The 23,232-nt window shown below is 34.5% G+C and overlaps 1 protein-coding gene across 4 annotated transcripts in view; it reads right to left on the bottom strand.

Moving 5' to 3' along the window:
* The window catches only part of LOC109079730 (ankyrin repeat and BTB/POZ domain-containing protein BTBD11-A), a 130,548-nt gene that overhangs the window by 15,651 nt on the left and 91,665 nt on the right, over window positions 1-23,232 (bottom strand). For all 4 annotated transcript variants that reach the window (XM_042721886.1, XM_042721887.1, XM_042721883.1 and 1 more), the window contains 5 exons: window positions 22,385-22,534; window positions 9,208-9,415; window positions 4,106-4,258; window positions 2,930-3,095; window positions 1,247-1,336 (listed from right to left, as the gene is read on the bottom strand). In XM_042721886.1, coding sequence (XP_042577820.1) covers window positions 1,247-1,336; window positions 2,930-3,095; window positions 4,106-4,258; window positions 9,208-9,415; window positions 22,385-22,534 — 767 coding nt within the window. The remainder of the gene's footprint in view (window positions 1-1,246; window positions 1,337-2,929; window positions 3,096-4,105; window positions 4,259-9,207; window positions 9,416-22,384; window positions 22,535-23,232) is intronic.

Consider the following 23,232-nt stretch of genomic DNA (forward strand, 5'->3'; position numbering starts at 1 on the left):
AAAAAGGTTATATATTTAAAATACATTTATTTCATTCAAGTATAGTTCAAATCTATTAACATATCGCTCGAGACTTGCTTATATAAAAATTGTAATTCAACTTTATTTGGAGTGCTACTTGTGCTCAATGCACATTTCTTAATATTAGGCCTAAAATGTGTTTTCATATCACTACTTATGAAGACTTGGTCTTTAAATGCAAGATATTTAAAGTGCACCTAAAGTTTACTTGCAATAGTTCCTTTAGCACAATCATATATACTAAGTATATCTTTAGTTGGACTTCAGCATTACTTCTGCACAAAGTGCATTAAGTACAATATTAATTGTTCCAATTTAGCAGACTTTAAGTATACCAGTTGAGTATACTAAAAGTACAACTGAAGGGCATTTTTATTAAGTACATAAAATATGTAAATGTATTTGTAGTATACTTTGCACAAAATAAATGTAGTTCAAATACATTTTAGTATTTTTATTTTTCACTAGGGAAAGTACACAGTATTTATTCATTGTGGTGGTATGTTTTATGCTGCCTTTAATATATGCTGATTTTAATAATTTTTCTTAATTACTGTAATACAGTTAAAAATAAACTAAATTACAGTAATCATCATTGAGAATAGTGAGAATTCTCATAAAGGGATGTTATGGCAATCAGAAAACATCCTTAATTGTCATGAAAAAAAAGGTCACAAATATATATATATATATATATACTGGGAAATATATATATATATATATACACTGGGAAATTCACCCCTAAGGCAAATACATGAAACATGTTACTTTATATATAAATAAATGATTTTCACATTAGCATGGCTGAGTAAATGTTGTTTTAGCCAGCTGAATCAGTTTTAATCCCCATTTATTATCATGTTTCATGTTTTCAACCACAGTGCATCAGTGTATCTACTTTAGGCAATCAGTGCATCTTCCCACATTTTATATAAATAGTATTTAAAATATGGCATTTGTACAAATACATTCATTGCACTGGAAATCAATAGCATATCACATTTGCTTGTAATCTCATTAAATATTCATGAGATCCATGAGAACCTAAGTAGACACACCTGCATACACAGACGACCACTATTTAATTCTACACAAGCTCATGCAAACAGCAACAGAAAGATGACAGGAAGATGTTAGTTATTTTTATAGAGACAGGTTAGTTAGATTAATAGAGACAGAGCAACAACATGCTACGAGACAGAAATTTCCACCATCAAATACTGACCTCACTGTTGATGTCTGCTCCAGCATCCAGCAGCATTTGCACCATGGCCTCGTCCCCACGGACGCACGCGTACATGAGAGGGGTCATGCCCTAAAAAGCAACCAAAAACACTTATCACCTACAGTACATATGCCATAGTATGAGCCCTGTTACTGCAGCACTAGTTAAGGGCTATTGAGCAAAAAGTCTGAAAATAACAGTTTCTTAAAACCCTAAAGTGATGAACTGAATGGAACACTAATCTTTATGGATGATGCTCAATTAATGCACTTTAAACAGAAAACAATTCATTCTACAGGCCATCAAATCTACTTTAGTGAAACACAAACATAAGCATCAGTGCATGAAAGCACAAAGTCAGCAATTAGCCTAGAGCGTTTAACATCTTTGGACAACATAAACCATTAATACCTTTTCAGAGTCATTTTTTGAAAATAAATTATATTTATGTACTGTTTAATAAAGTAATAAGGCTCATGTTCCTCTATGTTACGGTGATTTTACCACAGGGAAAGGGGTTTATGCACTCAACACTTAATGTTGTGCCTAAAAACTCACTATAAACACTTTATTCTATGACTAACTCAAGAGCGTGCAGTTCTGCAAACAGATTTCACCATGAAGAAGGAGATTCATTTGTCAGTTGAGACGTATTTTCCCTCAAGGCTCTTCTTGAAATAACGAGTACCATATTTGCCAGTGTGATTTCCGAGCAACTCTTTCAGAATAAGATGGAGTTACTCTCAATGATTCCCAGCTGGACTCCAACAATTGTCTTTGTCATCACATTCTCTGCGTTTGTCTGGTTTTGCCTCGGTGTCGGTTCAATTGTACATGTTAGTTTAATCCATTTTGTCAGTGTCGGCACGTCGCCGTCATTTTTTGCATAAACTGGCTGCTGTATTCAAGACAGACTGTGACAATAACACGAACCCAGCGCCGGATACGAATGACACTATTTGATTCATAATACCGAGTGTCACGACTGCTATCACGTTAGATGCTTCCTACACAGATCGGATCAGATTTAAAGCATTTTTCCTTATTTAAAGGTCATGCAGCTCTTTATTTATTTTCTTAGCCTCTAAATGTCTATGTGGGTCATCTTTCTTCAAACATATAATATTATAAGAAACCTACTAGGGCATTTTTCTTCTTCAAGTGACACGCTGCAGAAATGTCATTGATGCTCAAGTATTTAATGGTTTGAGGCAGATACCATACAGAAGAAGGAGCAAACAATGGAAGGCAGATGTGAGAAAAGTCACAGTTTACATTGGCATTTACATCAGGGAGTAATTACAGAGCAAGTGCTGACTAATACTAATGGAGGTGTAATTATTTCATGATAATTATTTTGTGGAGCTGCTCATAATTACACTCTGTTATCATGTTGTTGGTGTTGTAATTCATTCTATTCAATTTAAAATGACAAACATGGCTACCATATCATAAAGTGTTAGTGTATGAACAAAAGGTGCTGTACAAACAGAACCGAAAAGAAACTGTAGGATCTTTCATTAAAATGCCAGTTTGAAGTCAACAATTTTTAGCAGTTAGAGATATAGTATTCCTAATCTATAAATAACTCTACTCAGTAAGATAAAAATCTAGTAAATCAGGCCTGAATGTCACACAAATGTGGGATTATTTGTGCGTGTGTGTAAATATATCAGTGCCCACCTGTTCACTCATACTGTTAATGCCATCTGGCCCGAGCAGGTTGACTGCTTGCTTGACCAGGTCAGTTCGTCCGCAGTTGAGCATCCGGAAGCCCAGGTCCTGCAGGAATTTCGCTTCTGTGGATGCAGCGTCCAGTTTCCGTGTGGCACAGAAGCAGTCGTCTGATCTGTTAAATAAAAGATAACACACACACACATATATATATATATATATATAGATATATATATATATATATATATATATATATATAATATAATTGCCTCTGAAATTTTCTTCTAAAATAAGCATTTTTATCAGGCTCATTTTAGATGAAAATTTCAGACAGCACTTAGAGGTTTTTGCACACATGTGTGTATGTACACCCACATATAACTTATAATGTCATTTATATAAATTTGTAATTGACAGTACATTACATTCACATAGAACATTACATCATATAAATATTACTTGTAATATTTAAAAATATAAACAAAAAATATTTATATTACATGTTACATATGAATTATATACACATTAAAATATGATAAATGTATATTAATAATTACTTGAAATCTTTGTTATATATAATATATATCATACATATATACATATTGTATATATAATAAAAAAGTAAAAATACAATATATATTATTTATATAACATACATATACGTATTAACAAAATGTATAAAATATTATAAATAAATATTACAAAATAATATTATTATAATAAAATAAAATAAAATAAAATAAAATAAAATAAAATAAAATAAAATAAAATAAAATAAAATAAAATAAAATAATTAGTATAGCCAGCTTTTACTTTGAAAGATTGTTGCCATGGCAAAAGAAACCCATAAAAAAAACTCCATAGTTTGTTAAAATAAATATGACCATGTAAAAAAGGTAACAGCATAAAAATAACTCCAGAAAATAAATATGACCATGTAAAAAGCCATTAACATAGCACTTCAGAGCCTATCACTAGGAAACCAAGCCACATAGTAAGTTAAAGACACTTAATTCATTAAGTTAAAGACACTTAATTCATAAGGGATGGAGTATGAGTACATGTTGTGTTTGTACTGTCCTTCAGAGAATGACTAACTGTTAATTAAGGCATTCTACGTGCATAGTGAGCATGCCGACTGTGTGTTTGTGCATATATGGAAGTGAGGTTGCATCCCAAACATACTTCAGCTGCCGCGGCTCACAGTCCACCCCAGGTAACAGCAGTCGGGCTGCCTGTCGTACATCATCGCTGTCCACAGAGAAGCTTTGGCGGTGCTCTGTGTGCGCCACAGCCACTCGGATCCACTCCATCAGCGGAGGCAACACCAGAAACGGCCTGCAGAGACAGGAGTGAGAAATATTTACCCCATAATTTACATTAAGTTATTGTTTTCATAATTTATTTTTGCCCACAAACTTCATTCCTAGCATTTAAGCACTAAGGCTTCAGATCAAAGGTTTTTAATATCATAAGAAACAAATTCAGTCCATTGCGTTTAAACCTTTGTCTGTTAACGCATGTTTCGTTCTTCTAATTACCTTTGCGATTTCCAGTTTGAATGGACACATCTGTTTGCGTGCTGCTTTAGGATGCTTTAGAGAAGTAATCACATGCTCTCTGGTGGGATTACAGTTGCTACTAATTACCAGCGCTAAGCTGCATCTAATTAGAGTGGCAGAATATAAAAAACCTGTTGCCATCCTGACAAGTTTTCAATCAGAAAAATAAAGTTGGCGACTCAAGCTGCTCATTACCAAGAAAACACTCTCATTACAGATAAACAGATGAATCTGAATGCAAAAATATCATTAAACACCTGCAAAAGTACTTCTATTACAATTTTTCAATGCCCCAACCATCAGTTTTACATATAAGTTTCAAAACTATTCTTTACAGGGCAAAGGTCGAGGAATATGAGGAAGTTGACTCAGCTGCAGTGAGTCATGATAACTATGACCACGATAGTCTTTGTATGTTGAATATTTTGCTTCAAGCATTTCTGATCAGCATATCCAGCATTATTGCACTGCAGTTTAACTGAGTTCAGAGTCTTGCAGGGTTGTTGTGGATCAACATGCTAATAATGCCAACAGCTAAATAATATGACAATATGAGAAACATACACAGTTGTGTGAAATGGCCTCAGTTTATGGCTTTCAAGTTTGAAGAAAAACAAACAATGACTTCACAGCTTTTGTCCGCCTACACTTGTTTTTGTGTCAAACTTGTAGCACACACCCCTCTTTAAAAAAAATCAAGCATTTTGTACAAACAAAAAAAAAAAAATTAACAAACAAAAAAAAAAAAAAAAAACATTTTCGAGTTATCAGTGCACACATTTGGAAGTAAATAAAACGGAGCAGACATTTGACCCTAGAAATATGCCTTTCCAAAGCCTGTTCAAGGGAATAAAACCATCAAGCTTCATCTTGAACCCTCTATCTTCATCTAATTGTGCTTCCTGTAGATCTGGGTCTAACAGCTAGTTTTGCACGATCCACATTCTTCCTCCCCAGACACCTACCCACCGCAAGAAAGCCTGCCAGGAATCCGAGCTCCGCCAAAACAAACCGCAAACCCTTCTCTGTTCCTCTTCTGCCTCCCCTCCCTTCGAAGAAATGTTTGGAGGAAAAGGACATGGTTCTCATTCCAGTCTGGAGTTTGAATGTGAAGCCACATCTGGCTGGAAAATTGAGACCTTTTTTGTTGCACTGTAGATTTCAACAACTTTGTATTGAATTGTAGGGAGTTGTCCTATCAAGGTTCTCCTGATAAATGTTAAAGTCTTCATAAACATTTTGCTAAGATAAATTCCATTGATCTAAGGAAATAATTTGTCTGTCATGGTACTCTGAACCAAGGAGAAATACAATAAAAAGATCATATCAAATATCTCGTATTATAAGAACAAGCCAGACCAGATAGAAAAAGACCCCATGAATGACTATATTTGTGAATATACCTTTATAGTTATTATATTATATAATCACAATATTTATAGTAGTTATATATGATATTTATATGATATAACATTTATTAATCTAATATATTTTATTAAATATTATTATAATTTATTAGAATATAAGATATTATTTGTCAAGAAGTTATTAAAAGATCATTCATACAAACACACACAACAAAATCATAATATTCATAATAGTTTTATATATTTGTATAATTATATAACATTTATTAACTTTCGTATAATATTACATATTATTAAAACTAATTCTAATTATACTTACATTTCAAATGTATTAGTTTAAAAAAAATATTAGTTTCAAATTTATGCATTAGTTTTCTAATAAGCTATTTACATTTATTAAATATTATTTATTAAATATTAAAGTAATTCATCAATATTAATTTAGTTATTTAGTATTATATATAATACATGTATATAACTGATAATAAAGAACTAAAATAATAAACTAAATAATAATATTTAAATGTAGATATTGATAATCTCAAAATGGTTAAATATTGCTACCACCCAAACTATCGGTCTGAAAATGATTCCTCCTTTAAAATGAAAAAAAAAAAAAAACTGTCTTTAAGATCTAGGAAAATTGTTTCTAGGAAATTTCATGTTAGAAACTATGTGGTACAGTGTGTGGACCAAAACAGGCTAAGAATTACAGTGTGGATATGAGTGTTCACATGCCCCTGGAGTATTTTCCCTTTACAGCAGGAAAGTTAAAAGGTTGAGGAAATGTCACTGAGCACATCAACAAAAGTCCACTCGACTGAAGTCTGAAATCTAAAGCCACAACCCTGAACCTCTCCAGATGCTCCTTCACTCTGATCTCTTGTTTTCTTTCTCCATCTCTATTCATTACCCCTCCACTGATTTTTATTCCTGTCCTCACCTACCATCTATTTTTCTTTCTGTCATTCTCTCATCTTTCTCTATCTCTTTCTTCCTCTACTGTCTCATTCTTCTGTGAGAGGCCAAGACAGAAATGAATAAAATGGAGGAGACTGTCTGTCCCTGGGGAAGAAGGCAGCTTGCTCATGCACCTATTCTGTCAAGCACTGCATGGACGTCCCACAGGGTCCTTGGATGGAGGCTTTTTATCACACCTGAGTGATGTGGGACAGTCTGGGATGAGTTGTCCTGATGGATATATCAATGTGGAGCGAATGCTGAACATAACTCTATAGCAATCCATTAATGCTCTCTTCCAACAGGAGTCAAGAGTTCTACTGTATCTTTATTGTGCTGCAGCACTGCACAAGGGAATTCAAGATTACGTCTAAATCACGTTCTCCTTGGCATCCCAGTGCCCTTATAGTGTGAATGCATTCTGAAGCAACCCTCCGGTGATTGAAAAACCCTTGGGCATAAATTGACATACAGAACATGGACGCATTGCACAAAGCAACAGTACACTAGATGTCATCTGAAGAAAATGTCGCCACCATCATATATTGGGTCACTGGATGCTGTATAACACTGCCAAGATGTTTAATGTGGTTGTTTCTTGTTGCTATGCAGTTTTTGAGTGGCTGCAAAAGTATTCTGGTCGACAGACAAGGGACGGGTCCCTACTTGAGGAAAAAACATGTTTTTTTTTTCAGCTGTTTTTTGTCATCTGCCAGGTGAAAAGACTTGATTTTTTCCCACGGATTTTTTTTGCACGGTATTGTTCAGGACTCACTTGAACAAATATCTCTTATGGCTAATATTCATCAGTGAAAAATATACAGTTTTCACTGGTCAATATATATATATATATATATATATATATATATATATATATATATATATATATATATATACAGTACAGACCAAAAGTTTGGAAACATTACTATTTTTAATGTTTTTGAAAGAAGTTTCTTCTGCTCATCAAGCCTGCATTTATTTGATCAAAAATACAGAAAAAAAATGTAACATTGTGATATATTATTACAATTTAAAATAATTGTTTTTAAATTTATTATACTTTAAATTATCATTTATTTCTGTGATGCAAAGCTGAATTTTTAGGATAATTATCACATGATCCTTTAGAAATCATTCTAATATGATGATTCATTATCAAAGTTGGAAACAGTTCTGCTGCTTAATATTTTTTCAGAACATGTGATACTTTTTTAGGATACTTTGATGAATAAAAAGTAAAAAATAAAAATAAAATAAAAAAAAGAAGCTATATTTTTAAAATATAAATATTTTGTAATAACAATATACAATAATGGTCAGTAATTTGGGGTCAGTAATTTTTTTTTCTTTCTTTTTTTTAAATAAAATCAATACTTTTATTCAGCAAGGATGTGTTAAATTGATAAAAAGTGATAGTAAAGAAAATAATTTATTAGAATATATATTATTAGAATTTTGTATTTTTTTTTATTTTGAATAAATGCAGTTCTTTTTAACCTTTTATTCATCAAATATATTAGACAGCAGAACTGTTTCCAACACTCATAATAAATCAGAATATTAGAATGATTTCTAAATGATCATGTGACAGACTGGATGTTACATGTGACACTGAAGGCTGGAGTAATGATGCTGAAAATTCAGCTTTGCATCACAGGAATAAATTATTTTTTTTAAAGTATATTCAAATAGAAAACTATTATTTTAAGTTGTAATAATATTTCACAATATTAATGTTTTTTTTTCTGTATTTTTGATCAAATAAATGCAGGCTTGATGAGTAAAAGAAACTTCTTTCAAAAACATTAAAAATAGTAATGTTTCCAAACTTTTGGTCTGTACTGTATTTATTTATTATGTTTTATTTATATTGTATATAATTTCTATTATGTCTTATTTGTATCAAATAATAAAATAAAACACATATATCATCATGTAAAATAAATGCAAATGAAATGTATTTATAAAATTTGTTTCAGTGAATTTTGAGTAAATATATAAAATAATATAAAACATATTTTTTAATGATAAATTATTTATTTATTATTCAATTATACAGAAGAAATACACAAACACACACACACACACACACACACACACACACACACACACACATACTGTATATTTATTTATTTTTCTGAAAATGTGCATTACCAGTTTACAAAGCTAAAGCCTGAATGGTCAAGCAGGGCATGGTTATGATCAAAATAACAGCCAATTAACCAACTTGGATATTGCTAGTAATAATACTAGTGATGACTGCATTAGCAAACACCACAAATTAAATATTAGATTCATGTATCTTCATGAACCCTCTATAACTTCCTTTGCTGCCTTAATTAACTGCATTACCATGATGTAGCAACTTTCATGCTTCTTATACATTCATACTTCTTACCTCTCAGTGTGCAGGGTGATCTTCGAGGGTTCAACATTAGGATTTTCCCACTCCATCTGAGGACAGTGCATGAAGTAGCAGAGTGTGTAGAGAGCCTCTGGTTCCCAGTGCACAGTGCCGGTGCGGTTCTGGTGTACAGGCGTTCCATTGCTGGGGTTCTTGATGTGCAGAGGCTGAAGGTGATGCATGGCACGGGACACAAGGTCACCTACAGGGGGCAGTAAAGACATGCAGTTGAGTCTAGGAGAATGTACTTTCATAAAGACCCCCCTTGAGACTGTGACTTTGCATCAAATAAAGCTTTTACATTGTCTTTGACATAAAACTAGAGGCCTCATACATCACTGCATGCACAAAGAGACACAGACAGTGGAACATTTGACATCTAGACATTCATTACAGCAGGAAATGACAGCTACAGGATAACAACCTTTTCCCTTTCTCACCGAAATCTGGTACAGGGGATACAGAAGATATCACTCATCTTATGGAAAGGAAACTTGTCAAAATGTCACAATATTTCTATTAAACCTTAAACTGACAAAAGCTAAAATTTCAACAAGAACAGAAGAATCTGAAAATATGCAGCTCTTCTCTGAATTCAGCACATCTAAACTCTGTAACAGACACTCAAGAAGTTTAAAGTGATAAAAAGTGCTTGAAATGGCACTAATCCAGCGGAAGAGACTTGGGTTCTCACACACGTTTTCCAAAATAAATCACTATTCAACAAAATTTTCCCATACATTTTGGCTACATATAAATAATAAATAAATAATAATAATACACCTGGTAGACAGAAACATGGAATGTGTTAAGATACACACACACACACACACACACACACACACACACACACACACACACACACACACACACACACACACACACACACACACACACACACACACACACACAGAATATTATAAACAAATATAATAAATATAACTACATTAAATATGATTTAAAAAAAATATATCAATACGAGACCTATTTTATATTCACACACATACACAAATTATTAACTTTACTGATAAAATGATTAGTTTGCATGAATCACTGAGCCTTCTTCGCAAAACAAAGGAAAATTTAATTGGTTCTTTTGGAAATCTCAGCAGTTAAAAATAGAACATCACACACACACACACACACTGCAATTACTGAATGTGCGCAGAAGGAAGTCTGTACACTCTGTTTTAAACCTTAACTTGTTAACTTGTGTCTGTGTGTGTGCTGCTTTCTTAATTTTATTGGATGGAGCACTAAGGCAGCAGCTGGTGAATATCACTCGCCATCAGACAAACACAAACATTCCATTTCGCCCCTCTCTTAAGCGCACGCACACACACACACACCCCCCTCCTTACACACAGCTACACTGACGGTGCTACTATAATGGCCTTGTGAATTATCCAAAGGAAAACCTTATCAAGAGCAAATCTACTCTCTTTCCAAGTACACTCCTCATTCAAATTTTATAGAGAAGAGCTAGTTTAAAGAAGGCAATCAGAAACAGGTTTCTAATAGTCTCTAAGAGCTTGTTTTTTAAGAATTTAAATGTTTGAAAGCAGAGTTTGGGGTTAACATGCCTTATATAAAATAGGCTATATATACACACACACACACACACACACACACACACACATATATATATATATATATATATATATATATATATATATATATATATATATATATATATATATATATATATATAATGTTTTTTTTTGTTTTTTTGGAGTAAGATGCAACTGCTTAAAAGCAATGATCAGCAGGCATGTTCGACTGCTCATGAACAGAAGCACACATTTCTTCACCTGTCCAGATGGTCTGAAACACGTCTTTCAAGCTCTGCCAAGCACCATACATCTGAAGCTAGCCTTCGCTTGATTGTACCGGTGTGTGTGTGTGTGTGTGTGTGTGTGAGGCGGGAGAGAAGTGGCAGCAACTATGCAGCCGAGCTGCTGTTGTTATTCAGCACCAATCCTTGCAAAAAGGGAACAACTCTCTCAGCAAGAATGCAAAAGGATTTGTTTCCAGTGTGACCACTGTCCACCCTGGGAGTTACTGTTAACATAGTACATTTTGCCTGAACCAGTTTCTATTTTGGCTTTTGCTGCTTTTAGGTGAAATGTCACTAAATTGGAGCTGCACAAGGAAGACAAGAAGCCGAAATAAGAGACGAAAACAGCCAAGACAGAATCGAAATCTTTAAAAAGATACTACATCGTGCTGACCTAATGAAAACTAATTATGTTACATCAACCATTTGATGGCAAATAACATGTTAGATGCTCAACAGGGGGTCTGGTGTGGTGCTGCAGGGGGTCTGCTGTTTGAAAGCAATTAAACCTTTGTTAAAAAAATTAGATAATAAAAATGATTGGACCCCATCGGCCCTTGCTCCTCAAATACGGATGGTTTGGCTCAGCTGAAATGTGACCTGTGAATCACCTCTGGAGCTCACGGGTGTGTGAGGAGCACAGCTGCAGGCCAGAGGAGTGGAAAGACCTCTGCATAGCACTCATACTCACCACTGCTGAGCTTTATAGCCATTGACCTTTCTGAAGTACACAACATACGGCATCAGCAAAAAATAGGACTGCTCTGTCAAAATACTAAGAATCAGTTAACCAATGGCTCTGGAACTGGTGTCACTTCCGTCATGATTAAATCTATTCATCAGAGCTGCACTGACCAACATAATAGAGAGGAAAAGGATAAAGACATCACTCGGATTCACTTCTTCTCTCTTGTATACCATCTATATGTTTTAGAATTATTGTTCTTATGGTTAGCAAATACTAAAATAAAATAAAATCTAAATGAAAACAGTTTAACTGGGAAAACTGAAAAGTAAACTAAAAGACATTTGATTGACTCCAAAATTAATTAAAACCAAATTGGCCACAAATGACTTTTAGATTTAGGGTTAGGTTTATAGAAAAAATAAAATAAAAATTAATTGTATAACCTGCCTCATTAAACATGCAAATGTGAAAATTGTCTCTCTCATACATTAGAATCAGTGTAATTATGGTTAACAAAAAGCTAAAATTGAAACTAAAGGGAAACCATTTTTGTTATTTAAAATAAAAATAAACTTAATTGAAAAAATTGAACAGTAAACTAAAATTTGAGTCCAAAAGAAAAGAAAATAAAGATGGCAACAAATAATTTTATTTATTTATTTTCTGCCTCCATTAAGCATACAAATGTTACAAATCGACTCTCTCATATATGAGTAAAAAGAATAAAAGAATAAAATAAAAACAAAAACAAAAACACTAAAACTAACAATTGTGAGAACTAAAACTAAATGAAAAAGACAAACTGAAAGACAAAAAACTTTGGCAAGCGAGCAATGTCTTGGCAACCGCCCACGACATTGTAGTTTTGCACAGGCAAGTACCACTCAAAACGTCTTTATAAAACCTAAAAATCTAGTCGACACTATTATGATCGACACACAACAGGCTGCAAAACACCTGCTGATAAATGGCAAAGATGGCTCACATATCCAGGTTAGTTAGACACCTCATCCTCCTGGAAGGTACATTCTCTTTACCACAATACAACAGAGGCTCTGGTTTTTTCAACCCAAGCCTTTCACTGTGATTCAGCTTTGAAATTGCTCCAATTATAGATCCACAAATTCCCCTTTACTCCCTTCTTCGCTTGCTACAGAGAAACAGGCAGACTAAATGATAGATCTTCTACATGGCCTTCTCTAGTCTGTAGTTTGGAGGGTGTCAGAAGAGGGGAGAGAGCGGAGGCATTCTCACATCTTTATACTTTGTGGTAATTATTCTCCGGTCGTTCCCAAAAGGCCTCTCAGGCACACCTGCATTAATCATGAAGAATGACTCGGAGGAACTCCCTCTCTCTCCTCCCTTCAGCAGATGCTGGAGTAGGAGATGTAATTATGAGGAACGGATCACGCCCCCGTTGAATATGATGCCGAAGAGATGCCCCGCGAGCCCATCCACTGTGCCAAGTGCGATATTGAGGCATAATACTCAACTTTTTTATTTCTTGCTGTATAGTTTTGCATAATATTGAAAGAGGGAATCTTTGAAGGTAAGCGAAGATGTTCTACTACCTCTTCTCTAATGCAGGTTTCTTGGAGGAGAAGAAAATGTTCAGTAAAAAATCTTTAGTAATTTATACGGAATCAAAATTAAACGCATTTATAATGCAATATGTGCAACTTTCAGTTTTTGGCTGTCATTTCATGTTAACTTAAACACATTATCTTTCACTACGGACAAGAAACCATCAGTGAAAGTGACCTTCAATTATTTGAATTTTAAGTAGGACGCAATCTAATAATGATGAACCACAACCAGAAGCTTCAAAGAGATGCCAAAGGACAAAGTCAAAGCTGAAAGACTGAATGCGTCCCCTTCTTTTCTTTCCTGCCCTTTCAGTGTCAAAGAAACACGGCCCCTTTGAAGTTTATTTCAGAAGTGTGCACTGATGGCATTTACAGAGCCAGGCAATCTCCTCAACCTTACTGAGACACTTTACAGACAACTCACCAAGGCCTTATGGACAAATACAGACAGGAGTGATTTTTTTTTTTTTTGCCTAGAGTGTTTAAATAATTAAAAGAAGTATGTTTTTATTGATTTTACATGTCCTACACGCAAATTATTTACTGAAATTGAGCTAGTGAAATAATGAATCATTCATTTTGACCCGGTTCACAACTCGACCTAAACGATTTGTTCATGAATCGGAGTTCAACTCACAGACTCAGTGATTTATACTCATATAGATTCATACAGAGTACTTTTATTGTGATCTTTTGTGTTTTTGGAACTTTGCAGCAGCCGTAGTCCCAATGAAAAGTCAATGTAATAGTGCTGTTATCGGCAACTAAAACTATTCAAAATGGTTTTCGGTAACTAAAATACAGCTAAAACAAAATCAAATATAAATATTAGACAAAAATGTTACTGAAAAAAAAAAAAAACCTAAAATAACTAAATTACTAAAAATAATTAATCCTAAAATAACAATGCACTGTATGGAGAGTGATTGCAGAATAAAGAAAGTCATACAGATTTGAAATGACATAAGGGCAAGGGAATACAGAATTTATTTTTTGGGTGAACTATAAGCGGAGAAATTACATGGGGAGCAAAAGCAATAAATGTCGCTGATTTTTAATCAAATTTCTCTCCGTTTTTAGTCTAATTTGTTTTTGTTTATCGGTAAAAATGCTGTCTATCACCATCAGTGACTCTGATTTTGACTCAAGGTCAAAGCCAACAATGGTTTACCCATCAGCGAGGCAATCTGTAAGAGATCAAGGCCGGTGAATCACTGGTTATGCCTGACTAGTCAGCAAATGTGTCACTGAAATAGGTGCCTTCATTTAAAAGTCACACACATACACAAACAAAATTATGCAGTGTGTTTGCGCATGCATATGCTCTCTGGAGGCTGTCATACTGAATCCTCCAGAGAATGATGATTGCCTCATCCACCTTGTGCGGCTGTGTGGACTGGAATTATAAAGGCAAACTATCACTGCGGGCCATGATTCATCTAGCTGAGGACTTGATGCCATTAACAATGGCGACTCACAATATCTATCACCCAGAGGCCAGAAGCACAGAGTGTCACATCTATGGGTACATTTACAAAATGACATCTATTACAAATAACCACCTCTGGGAAGCCATATCTACACCCTCTTAGTGCAGTTACTATATACAAATGACACACAGAAAACAGTTCTAGTCTTGTAATTTAACTTGACAAACTGTTTGTGTCATTCTTCTTGTACATGTGCACAGGGACAACTGTGAATGCAATATTGCTTTTGTACAACAATTCAATAAACAAAAGTTAATATTAAGTAAATGATAGTTTAAACACAATATCAGCAGTTATTTTGTGCAGTTTTGCTCTACTAATGGAAATATTTTAGAACAAAGTTAGAGACCCATTGTGTATAGGTTAAGAATTGTTTTGTGTCTGAATAAAATTACGCTTTTGACTGAATTGTAAAGTAAATTGTAAATGGTTCAATTACTAATTTATAAAGATGGTCATTTGTTTCCGTTCCTGAATTAATCAGCACTCTTGAAAGAATCAGTTGACTGAATAAATCACTGACTCACTAATAAATACAGTCACCACCTGTCACCACCTACTGGCAAATCAATGTAACTTTCAGAAAGGATTACTAAAAAATTCACAAACACAGACAAATAGAGTGATACAAACAGTAAAAAAAAAAATCCCAGTTGCACTGTATATTAAATTCGAGGACCAGAATGAACTGTTAGATAATCCTTAATTAATCACATATATTACCACAGGCATGCAAAACACAGTAACCATAGAGTATAACACTGAACTTGGGATTCAAGTCAATTTATTTATCCTGAAGCAACCCTAAACCCTGATTCCAGGAGCCAGAGGTGTTGCTTTCTAAGCTTTTCTCATGTTTTATGCATATATATGATGGTACCTCTCCTACAGGGAAACCTTTGCAGTGGCTCCCAAGGAGCCAGAGTAGGATTAGTGAGTGGCAGCCTGGCTTACCTTTATGCCCCCAAATATCATTTTATGATGAAATATGTTGAGATGTCGGATATAAGACAGCTCATCTCATAAAACTAATCTCTGGGGGTGACATGGGGAATATAATGCAAGACATGCATTCAGCAGCGCTCTTGAATGCTGGGAAATGAGACTGAAGAAGTAAGATTACCTGGGTCTGAGGATGCTTATTAGCAAAGTTTATACAATAAACCTCTAAGGGCGCTCAGGAGAGTCCTTCATCTAAACACTGTTCTTAAATGCTAAAATGATGTGATAGATCTTTTACATAATGGTTCTGGAAGTGTGCAAAATGCATGAGGATTTGTTTAAACATAAAAAAACACAAAATATCATCTTTTGTGTTCCACAGAAATAATTAAGTCATATGGAACATGATGGTGAGTCAGTCATTTTTGGGTGAACTATATGCCCTAATAGTTAACCCAAAAAATAAAATTTGCTGGAAATTTATTCTGTAGTGAATGGCTGCCGTTAGAATGAGAGTCCAAAAAGCTGATAAAATCATCACAATAATCTGTAAGCAATCCACACGACCATCAGTCCATTTTCATTTTTGGATATACTATCCTTTAAGCCTAATATGTAAATGTTGAACCACATACACTGCAATTGCTTTCCTGAAAAGTATTGCTACCGTGTTGACAAAAACTTAGATCTTAGGCAAGTCCTAGCTGGATGCCGAAGGAAATTTCTGCATAAGAGATTGTCTCCACAAACGTGACAAATGGAGGTGTCTCAGTATTAACCACCAATGTGAAAGCAGCAGGAAATAGTGCCGGAGCCTTTATAATTACTCCCTCTCAGGATAATTACCGGGTTTTCCTTTGACCGTGAAATAAAGGCACCTTGTTATGCAATCTGCTGCATAGCTCGTGGAATATTTTTCCATTGAGGCAGCACAAGACTTTTGCCTCCATTAAATTTTAAAGGCTCTCACCTCATTTTCTGGAGCACAGCACAAGTGCACATTTATATTATCAATATTCAAACATATGGTAAATGCATATTTCATACTGTATTGTATGTTGTCATAAAAATTCAAGCATAAAACTCAAGCATGTGATTTCCCTGCTGACACTTGCTGATCCAACGACAGCCCTGCCTGTCCAAGCTGCTGTGACTAAACTGTTTAAATATAATCTTGTGACAGCATAATAGAAACTTTTGGACTGATGTAAAAAAATGATTAACAGAATGTCTTGGCTAATTAGAATAAAAACAAGGAAAAGATTTTAACATAACTTTATTGAGTTTATCTGATTCAGACATGTTTTAGCATTAGAATTTTAAAGTATGTGAGTATTTCAAAAGTGTTAAGCAACCCAACATATTCATTTCACTATTAAAAGCAATTATACTAAATTAGCAGCTGTTCTATGTGCTAATGCTGATGTATGCTATGTTAATTATGCTACAATCAAACATAATTATGTGCAATATTGCTGGAGTTTGCCGTTATCCTGTGCAACACGAGCGTTGTCAAACTTTAACTGTCAGGAAGCTTACGTTAAATCTGACAGCGATGGAATAATGCACTTGAATCATCTGCATGTCATGTACAATGATCTGTATAAGATGCAGGCTAGTAAGGTGAACTAATTAGAATCAATTCTTCCAGCTATTGTTAAACTGCAATATTGAAAGGTGACTGTTAAACATTGGGGTTATTTTCACAGTTTGCTCTTTGATGTTTAGGGCTTAATACCTCAGCTTGCAAAAAGGATGAGACATATTTATTCCTGTCTTATGATCTGTTTTCTTTCGATTACTAACAAAAATGCTTGAACAAGGATTAAGTAAAGTTCAGAGCATGTACCCTTTAGACAGAAAGCTTTCAGACAGATGATCAACTTGGCAGGAGCTGTGCACATCTAAATGTACATGTAAGTTTGTGTATGCGAGTGTGTGTTTGGCAAATAGCCGTGTTTTTGTAACACAGTCTGCTGTAAAGGAGTCAGAGGGGAAATTGTGTATCTCAGCAGGCAGAAATAAGTGGTGAAGAAATGATAGACATGTCAGGTTGAAAGGACATGGTGCCCTAAAAAAACAGAGAGAAAGTAATTGAGAAAAATGTCTGAGCATCCACATTTGCAAATTGCTACACTGAGTTTTTCTAAACTTTGCTTAACTACAGTTATTAAGCAGTCCAAAGAGCAAGTGGTGTGTCTTTTGTAAAAACTGGAGCTGTTCTTTTTTTTCCCTTCATTTCTCACAAAAGAGGTGAACAGCCTAAATCACTTTGGAGTTAAGGAGAGCTATTTAAAAAATGACTTTGTACTTTTCACAATAAGTTTAATTATCACATCAGTGATCATTCTTTATTTTAGAGAAGAGCTTTAAGGGAAAGTATGAGTTTTAAGAAGAAAAAAGTCTAAAGTGACAGTAAAGACAAAATAAATAAATGCAAATAAAAGTAAGTGCTGTTCTTTTGAAATTTCTATTCACAATCTTGAAGAATCTTAAGCAGCACAACTGTTTTAAACATTGATTATAAAAAAATGTTTCTTGAGTATCAAATCAGCACATTAGACTAATTTCTTTAAGTTTTATTGGATTCTATGTAGTCAAATGTGCCCCTTAATGAATAATCACCCTGTCTTTTTATACTTCTAACTTTCTCTGTTCTTTAATTTTTCACTTATAAATGACTTTAAATTACTCTAAAGGTTAATTTACACCACACTGGAAGACACAAACCAATGCTGAAAATCACCAGTTTACAGTACATCACATCTCAGACATTCTGTGACCGCAAAAACAAGAGCAACAGATGCTGACAAGGGTAACAAATAATACGAAAAAAACAGCAAATGTGTCTGTTGGTGCAGTGTGAATTCGCATTTAACAGCTGCTCTGATACTGAAGTGGCACTTGGTGTGTTTCCGGGTGGCTCAGGCCCATCAGGAAACATCACAGAGGATGGGGAAAAAGGAGTTTGATTGGACCATCTTCATTTACAAGCAAAACGGAGATGATTTCACTTCTCTCACAGACACTGGACATCCTTAATATCAATACTGCTGGTGACATTTAAGTGTTAGCTAGAAAAAATGACATCTTCAGCTATATATAATAGCTATAATTTAGAAGCCTATAACTAGAAGAAGAAAAACTGTTAGCTTACAAATTTGACATGCAATGTCATTTCCATGAAGCCAGTCACAACCAACTTTTAATTGGTGCATTTTAAGCTCACATCTTAAACCAGAGGAATCTTTGCTTTACACAGATTGTAAAATATTATGGATAAAAAGTTAAATAAAAGTCCCCGGTCTACTGACTAAGGTGCAGGTCTATAATTAAAATTATAACCATCCTGTTCTTTGTTTTAGAACTTTGTGTTAATATTCGATTTAGACTTAATAAAGCTACTTCAGTTATCCCGCCAAGAGCAGTGAGGGGTATTCTCTTTGCCTTGTCAAGATTGTGGTTTGATTAATATCGCTTAATTGTTAATTTCCTATGCATAATCTAAAGGCCTCTGGTAAATGGAACTAATAAATTTCACATGCTTCATTTTGTTTTAGCCCAAATATTGAAAGCAAAAGTTTGGACTTTTTAAGCTCCAGAAAAACATGTATTGGACATTTTTCAAAGATACCTCAAGGTTTGAATAAATAAATATATAAAATAAATAAAGCTGGGAATTATTTAGTAAACCAATGAGAAAGCTCAGTGCAGGCCAAACTCTTGAGGGGATTCTTGGAGTGAGTGGAGAGACAGATGTCTGAATTACGGCCATATTGTAAAGGGAGCTTCTTCTCGCAGTTTTCATGCACTAGAATAAAAACAGAAAATAATTCTGAGTATTTTTTGAGAGAAATAAATAGGGTAAAATATCACGGATGATTTTTGCCAGGGGGCTTGAAGGAGAATGTGAACTCTAGAGACATTTACTATAAAAAGTATGTGTTTGTTTACTTAGATTGTTGCGGGTACACTAGTGATCACTATGACAAAAGAATCTCTCTCTCTCTCTCTCTCTCTCTATACATATATATATATATATGTATATAGCAGCCTTCAGCACAGTGGAGTTTGTAATGGATGGGCATTGTACGGTACCATGTTTCCTAGTTTATTTGTTTTTAACATCAGCAGTGTATGTGGTTTCATACTGAGAGACGCTGGGATGCTCATAAAAAATGCTGGTCACTCACTAACAAGTACTGGTTCGCATTACACCCCACTGACAGTTATAGGTCTGTGATAAGGACACCGTGAGATAATTAGAGTAGACAGAAACGATATTTCACATAGCCAAAACTGAGATGATTCAACAGGAAAATGAATATGCACGGGAACTTTTCATCAACCAAAAAAGCTATTGCATAATCCAGGCTTTTATATTTTGTTACACAGTGTGAAAAAAATACATAACTATAAAACAGTAAACTATTTGAATTTTGAAGGGTTTGCAATCAATATTTAAATGCTTATTGTGCATTGTGTACACAAGGCTGGAAAGGAGGAAAAAGACAATTACATCTGATTATTATGCCTCATCTGTTGGCACAACAGCTAATATTCTGCATGGTTACATCACCAATGCTGCATTATGACAGCAACCTCACATCTGTGCAAATACTTCATACATTCAATAACACAAATACCCTGCAGCTTTCCAAATAATCCACCTAATATGCTGTGCCTGTCTAGGTCGATTTAGTATTCAATATAAATGACTATTAAGCACTATTTGAAAAAAAAGAGAATGTGTACAAAAAATACTGTAATACTGTAATATAATGCTTTTAATACACACACATTATATTTAACACATTTACGTTTTACATTTACATTTATGCATTTAGCAGACGCTTTTATCCAAAGTGACTTACAGTGCATTCAGGCTAACATTTGTTTCCCTAACATGTGTTCCCTGGGAATCGAACCCACAACCTTTTGCGCTGCTAATGCAATGCTCTACCACTGAGCCACATACTAATACTGTATATAGTTAATATTATTTTTAAAAATATAATTCATACACATGATTGTATACATTAATCAACTGGAATGTCCGATTTCTTTTTATTTTAGTTTTAAATATGATAATAAATACTAATAAATATACAATTCAAATAAACAATTCTATATACAATTATGTATTAAGGTGAAACAATTTTGCTTACTTAAGAATTTAACTTGAAGCTAAATGTTATATATAGTTTTAAATATGTTTGTTGTTCTAAATTGTTCTTGGTCTTTGTGATCAAAATCAATCAAATAAACAAAACAAGCAAGCAATAGCCTGGTTGCAGTGCTTGCTCTATTGTTTCACATTGCTTAAGTCTGTTTCCCAGAAGAATGCAATGTTGATTAGAGTGACAGAAGGGTCACTGGCTCTTTGTAATTTACTCAAGTCCCTCTGCACACATCAAATTTCCCCTCCTCAGCGGGGTCACATGTATTCGTTTGGCAGGCACACATGAGGAGACATAATCAGTGTGGATGATGATGCTCTCTTTTGCATCTTGACTTATTGGGTGTTGTATGTGTTCGCTATGATTATGAAATAACTGTGGCTGCATGCAGTACGGACAGGCTCTGAAACTCACTGCCACACACAGGCTAACCACCATCACCAAGACAAATATACAAGACAACGGTTCAGTGGACACTACAGGGAGACACACCCCACTCAGTTAGGGTAGGGCCTTCCAGCTGCTGACCGCTGGCTACATACACCCACACAAGAGACTAAAAACAGCTAAGTCAGTGGATCATCCAGATGTTAAATAGCTCAGGGACCTGACACAGAATGGACACAGGGACCAGGAGAAATATTTAGACTAAATTTAAACATTGACTCAATGTTTGCTTTTAGCAGATTAAATGTATTAAAAATGTACACTATTTCTCTTCTCTGAAAAACAGACCAAAAACACTGATGACTCATCCTGCACTACACCGATTTTCCTCCAATCAAATGCTCTCTAGAATAAGACGTAAAAATAGTTACTAATAAACCTTTTCACAAATACAAGAAATTTTTTTATCCTGAGGATTTACAGTACCCTTCAAAGGTCTGGGGTCAGTATGATTTTTTTTTTTAAACAAAAAAAAAATAAAAACAGAAACAAAACACATTTTAAAACTCAAAATAATACAAATTATTTCATTCACTAGAGAACCCAGAAAAAAAAAAATCATGGTATTAGTTTCTACAAAAAAAAAAAAAAAAAAAATACAAATACAAATAAAAAATACTAGCAGCAGCACAACTGTTTTTAATACTGATAATAATAGGAATTATTATTAATAATGGAGCACCAAATCAGTATATTATAATGATTTCTGAATGATCATGTGACACTGAAAACTGGAGTATTGGCACTAAAAATGTAGCTTTACCATCACAGGAACAAATTACATGTTTAAATATCTTAAAATAGAAGACAGTTATTTTAAATTGTAATACTTCACAATATTCCTGTTTTTACTGCATTTTTTATCAAATAAATGCAGCCTTGGTGAGTATAAAAGACTTATTTCAAAAACATTTTAAAAATCTTACCAACCCCAAATGTTTGAATGGCTGTGTACAAGCCTATTACCACACCAACACACATTTCTTGGCATGAGAACTTACTGAGCTCTGCAATGCTCCCAACGCGGGTCGCCAGGAGGGACTGTTCAATGGTGCGGAGTTCAGCCTGGCTGTAGGCATGGCCCTCTCCAGTTTTCCCTGCTCGCTGCTGGTCACGGTGCAGGTTCAGACTGTCCGGCAGGCTCAATATACCTGTGGGCCAAAGATCAGACAATCAAATATAAATAAACACGTGAACGAGCCAAAACCAGACATAAAAACATTTGCAATGGGACCAAGAGACTTTGAGAGCTAAGTGTTATGACATTATCATTGTTTGAGAGGCAAATCAAACAACCCCCGAAGCAATTAAAACCGCTGTTTTTGTGTTGGACCTTTTTCAAACTGCAACAAGCCACGCACCCACAGGTGAGTTCAGCAGCATGTATTGGCTAGAGCCCTGGTCGTCTAATGTTCATTCAATAACCCTAATCAAATTACTTCACAATGCTGCAGCCAAGGCTTTGGTTTGAATGGGAGAACAGGCAATGACAGATGGGATATTGAGCTCAGCCACAGGTGAATGAAGAGAGACAAGCAGCTATATGTCTGAACTAAAGGTTTCACACACTGGGACTATATTGTGGTTCTGAACTGGTATTAATTAACGGGTGATATCTGTAACTATTTGTCTTTCAGACATCCCTAGCCATTTGTTTTGTAGTGTGTCAGTCTAGAACATTTAAGCAATATTGCTTCGGTGATATTGCTTTTATACAACGGATCAATAAACTAGTTAATATTGAGTAACTTCGATTTCAGACACAGTATTGTCAGTTATGACATCTATATTTGCTCTGCCACAGCAGAACCTCCTAAAAACACTCAGTAGTGGTGTTCATGAATGAATG

The sequence above is a fragment of the Cyprinus carpio genome, chromosome B4 (assembly GCF_018340385.1).
Source record: "Cyprinus carpio isolate SPL01 chromosome B4, ASM1834038v1, whole genome shotgun sequence".
Lineage (NCBI taxonomy): Eukaryota > Metazoa > Chordata > Actinopteri > Cypriniformes > Cyprinidae > Cyprinus > Cyprinus carpio.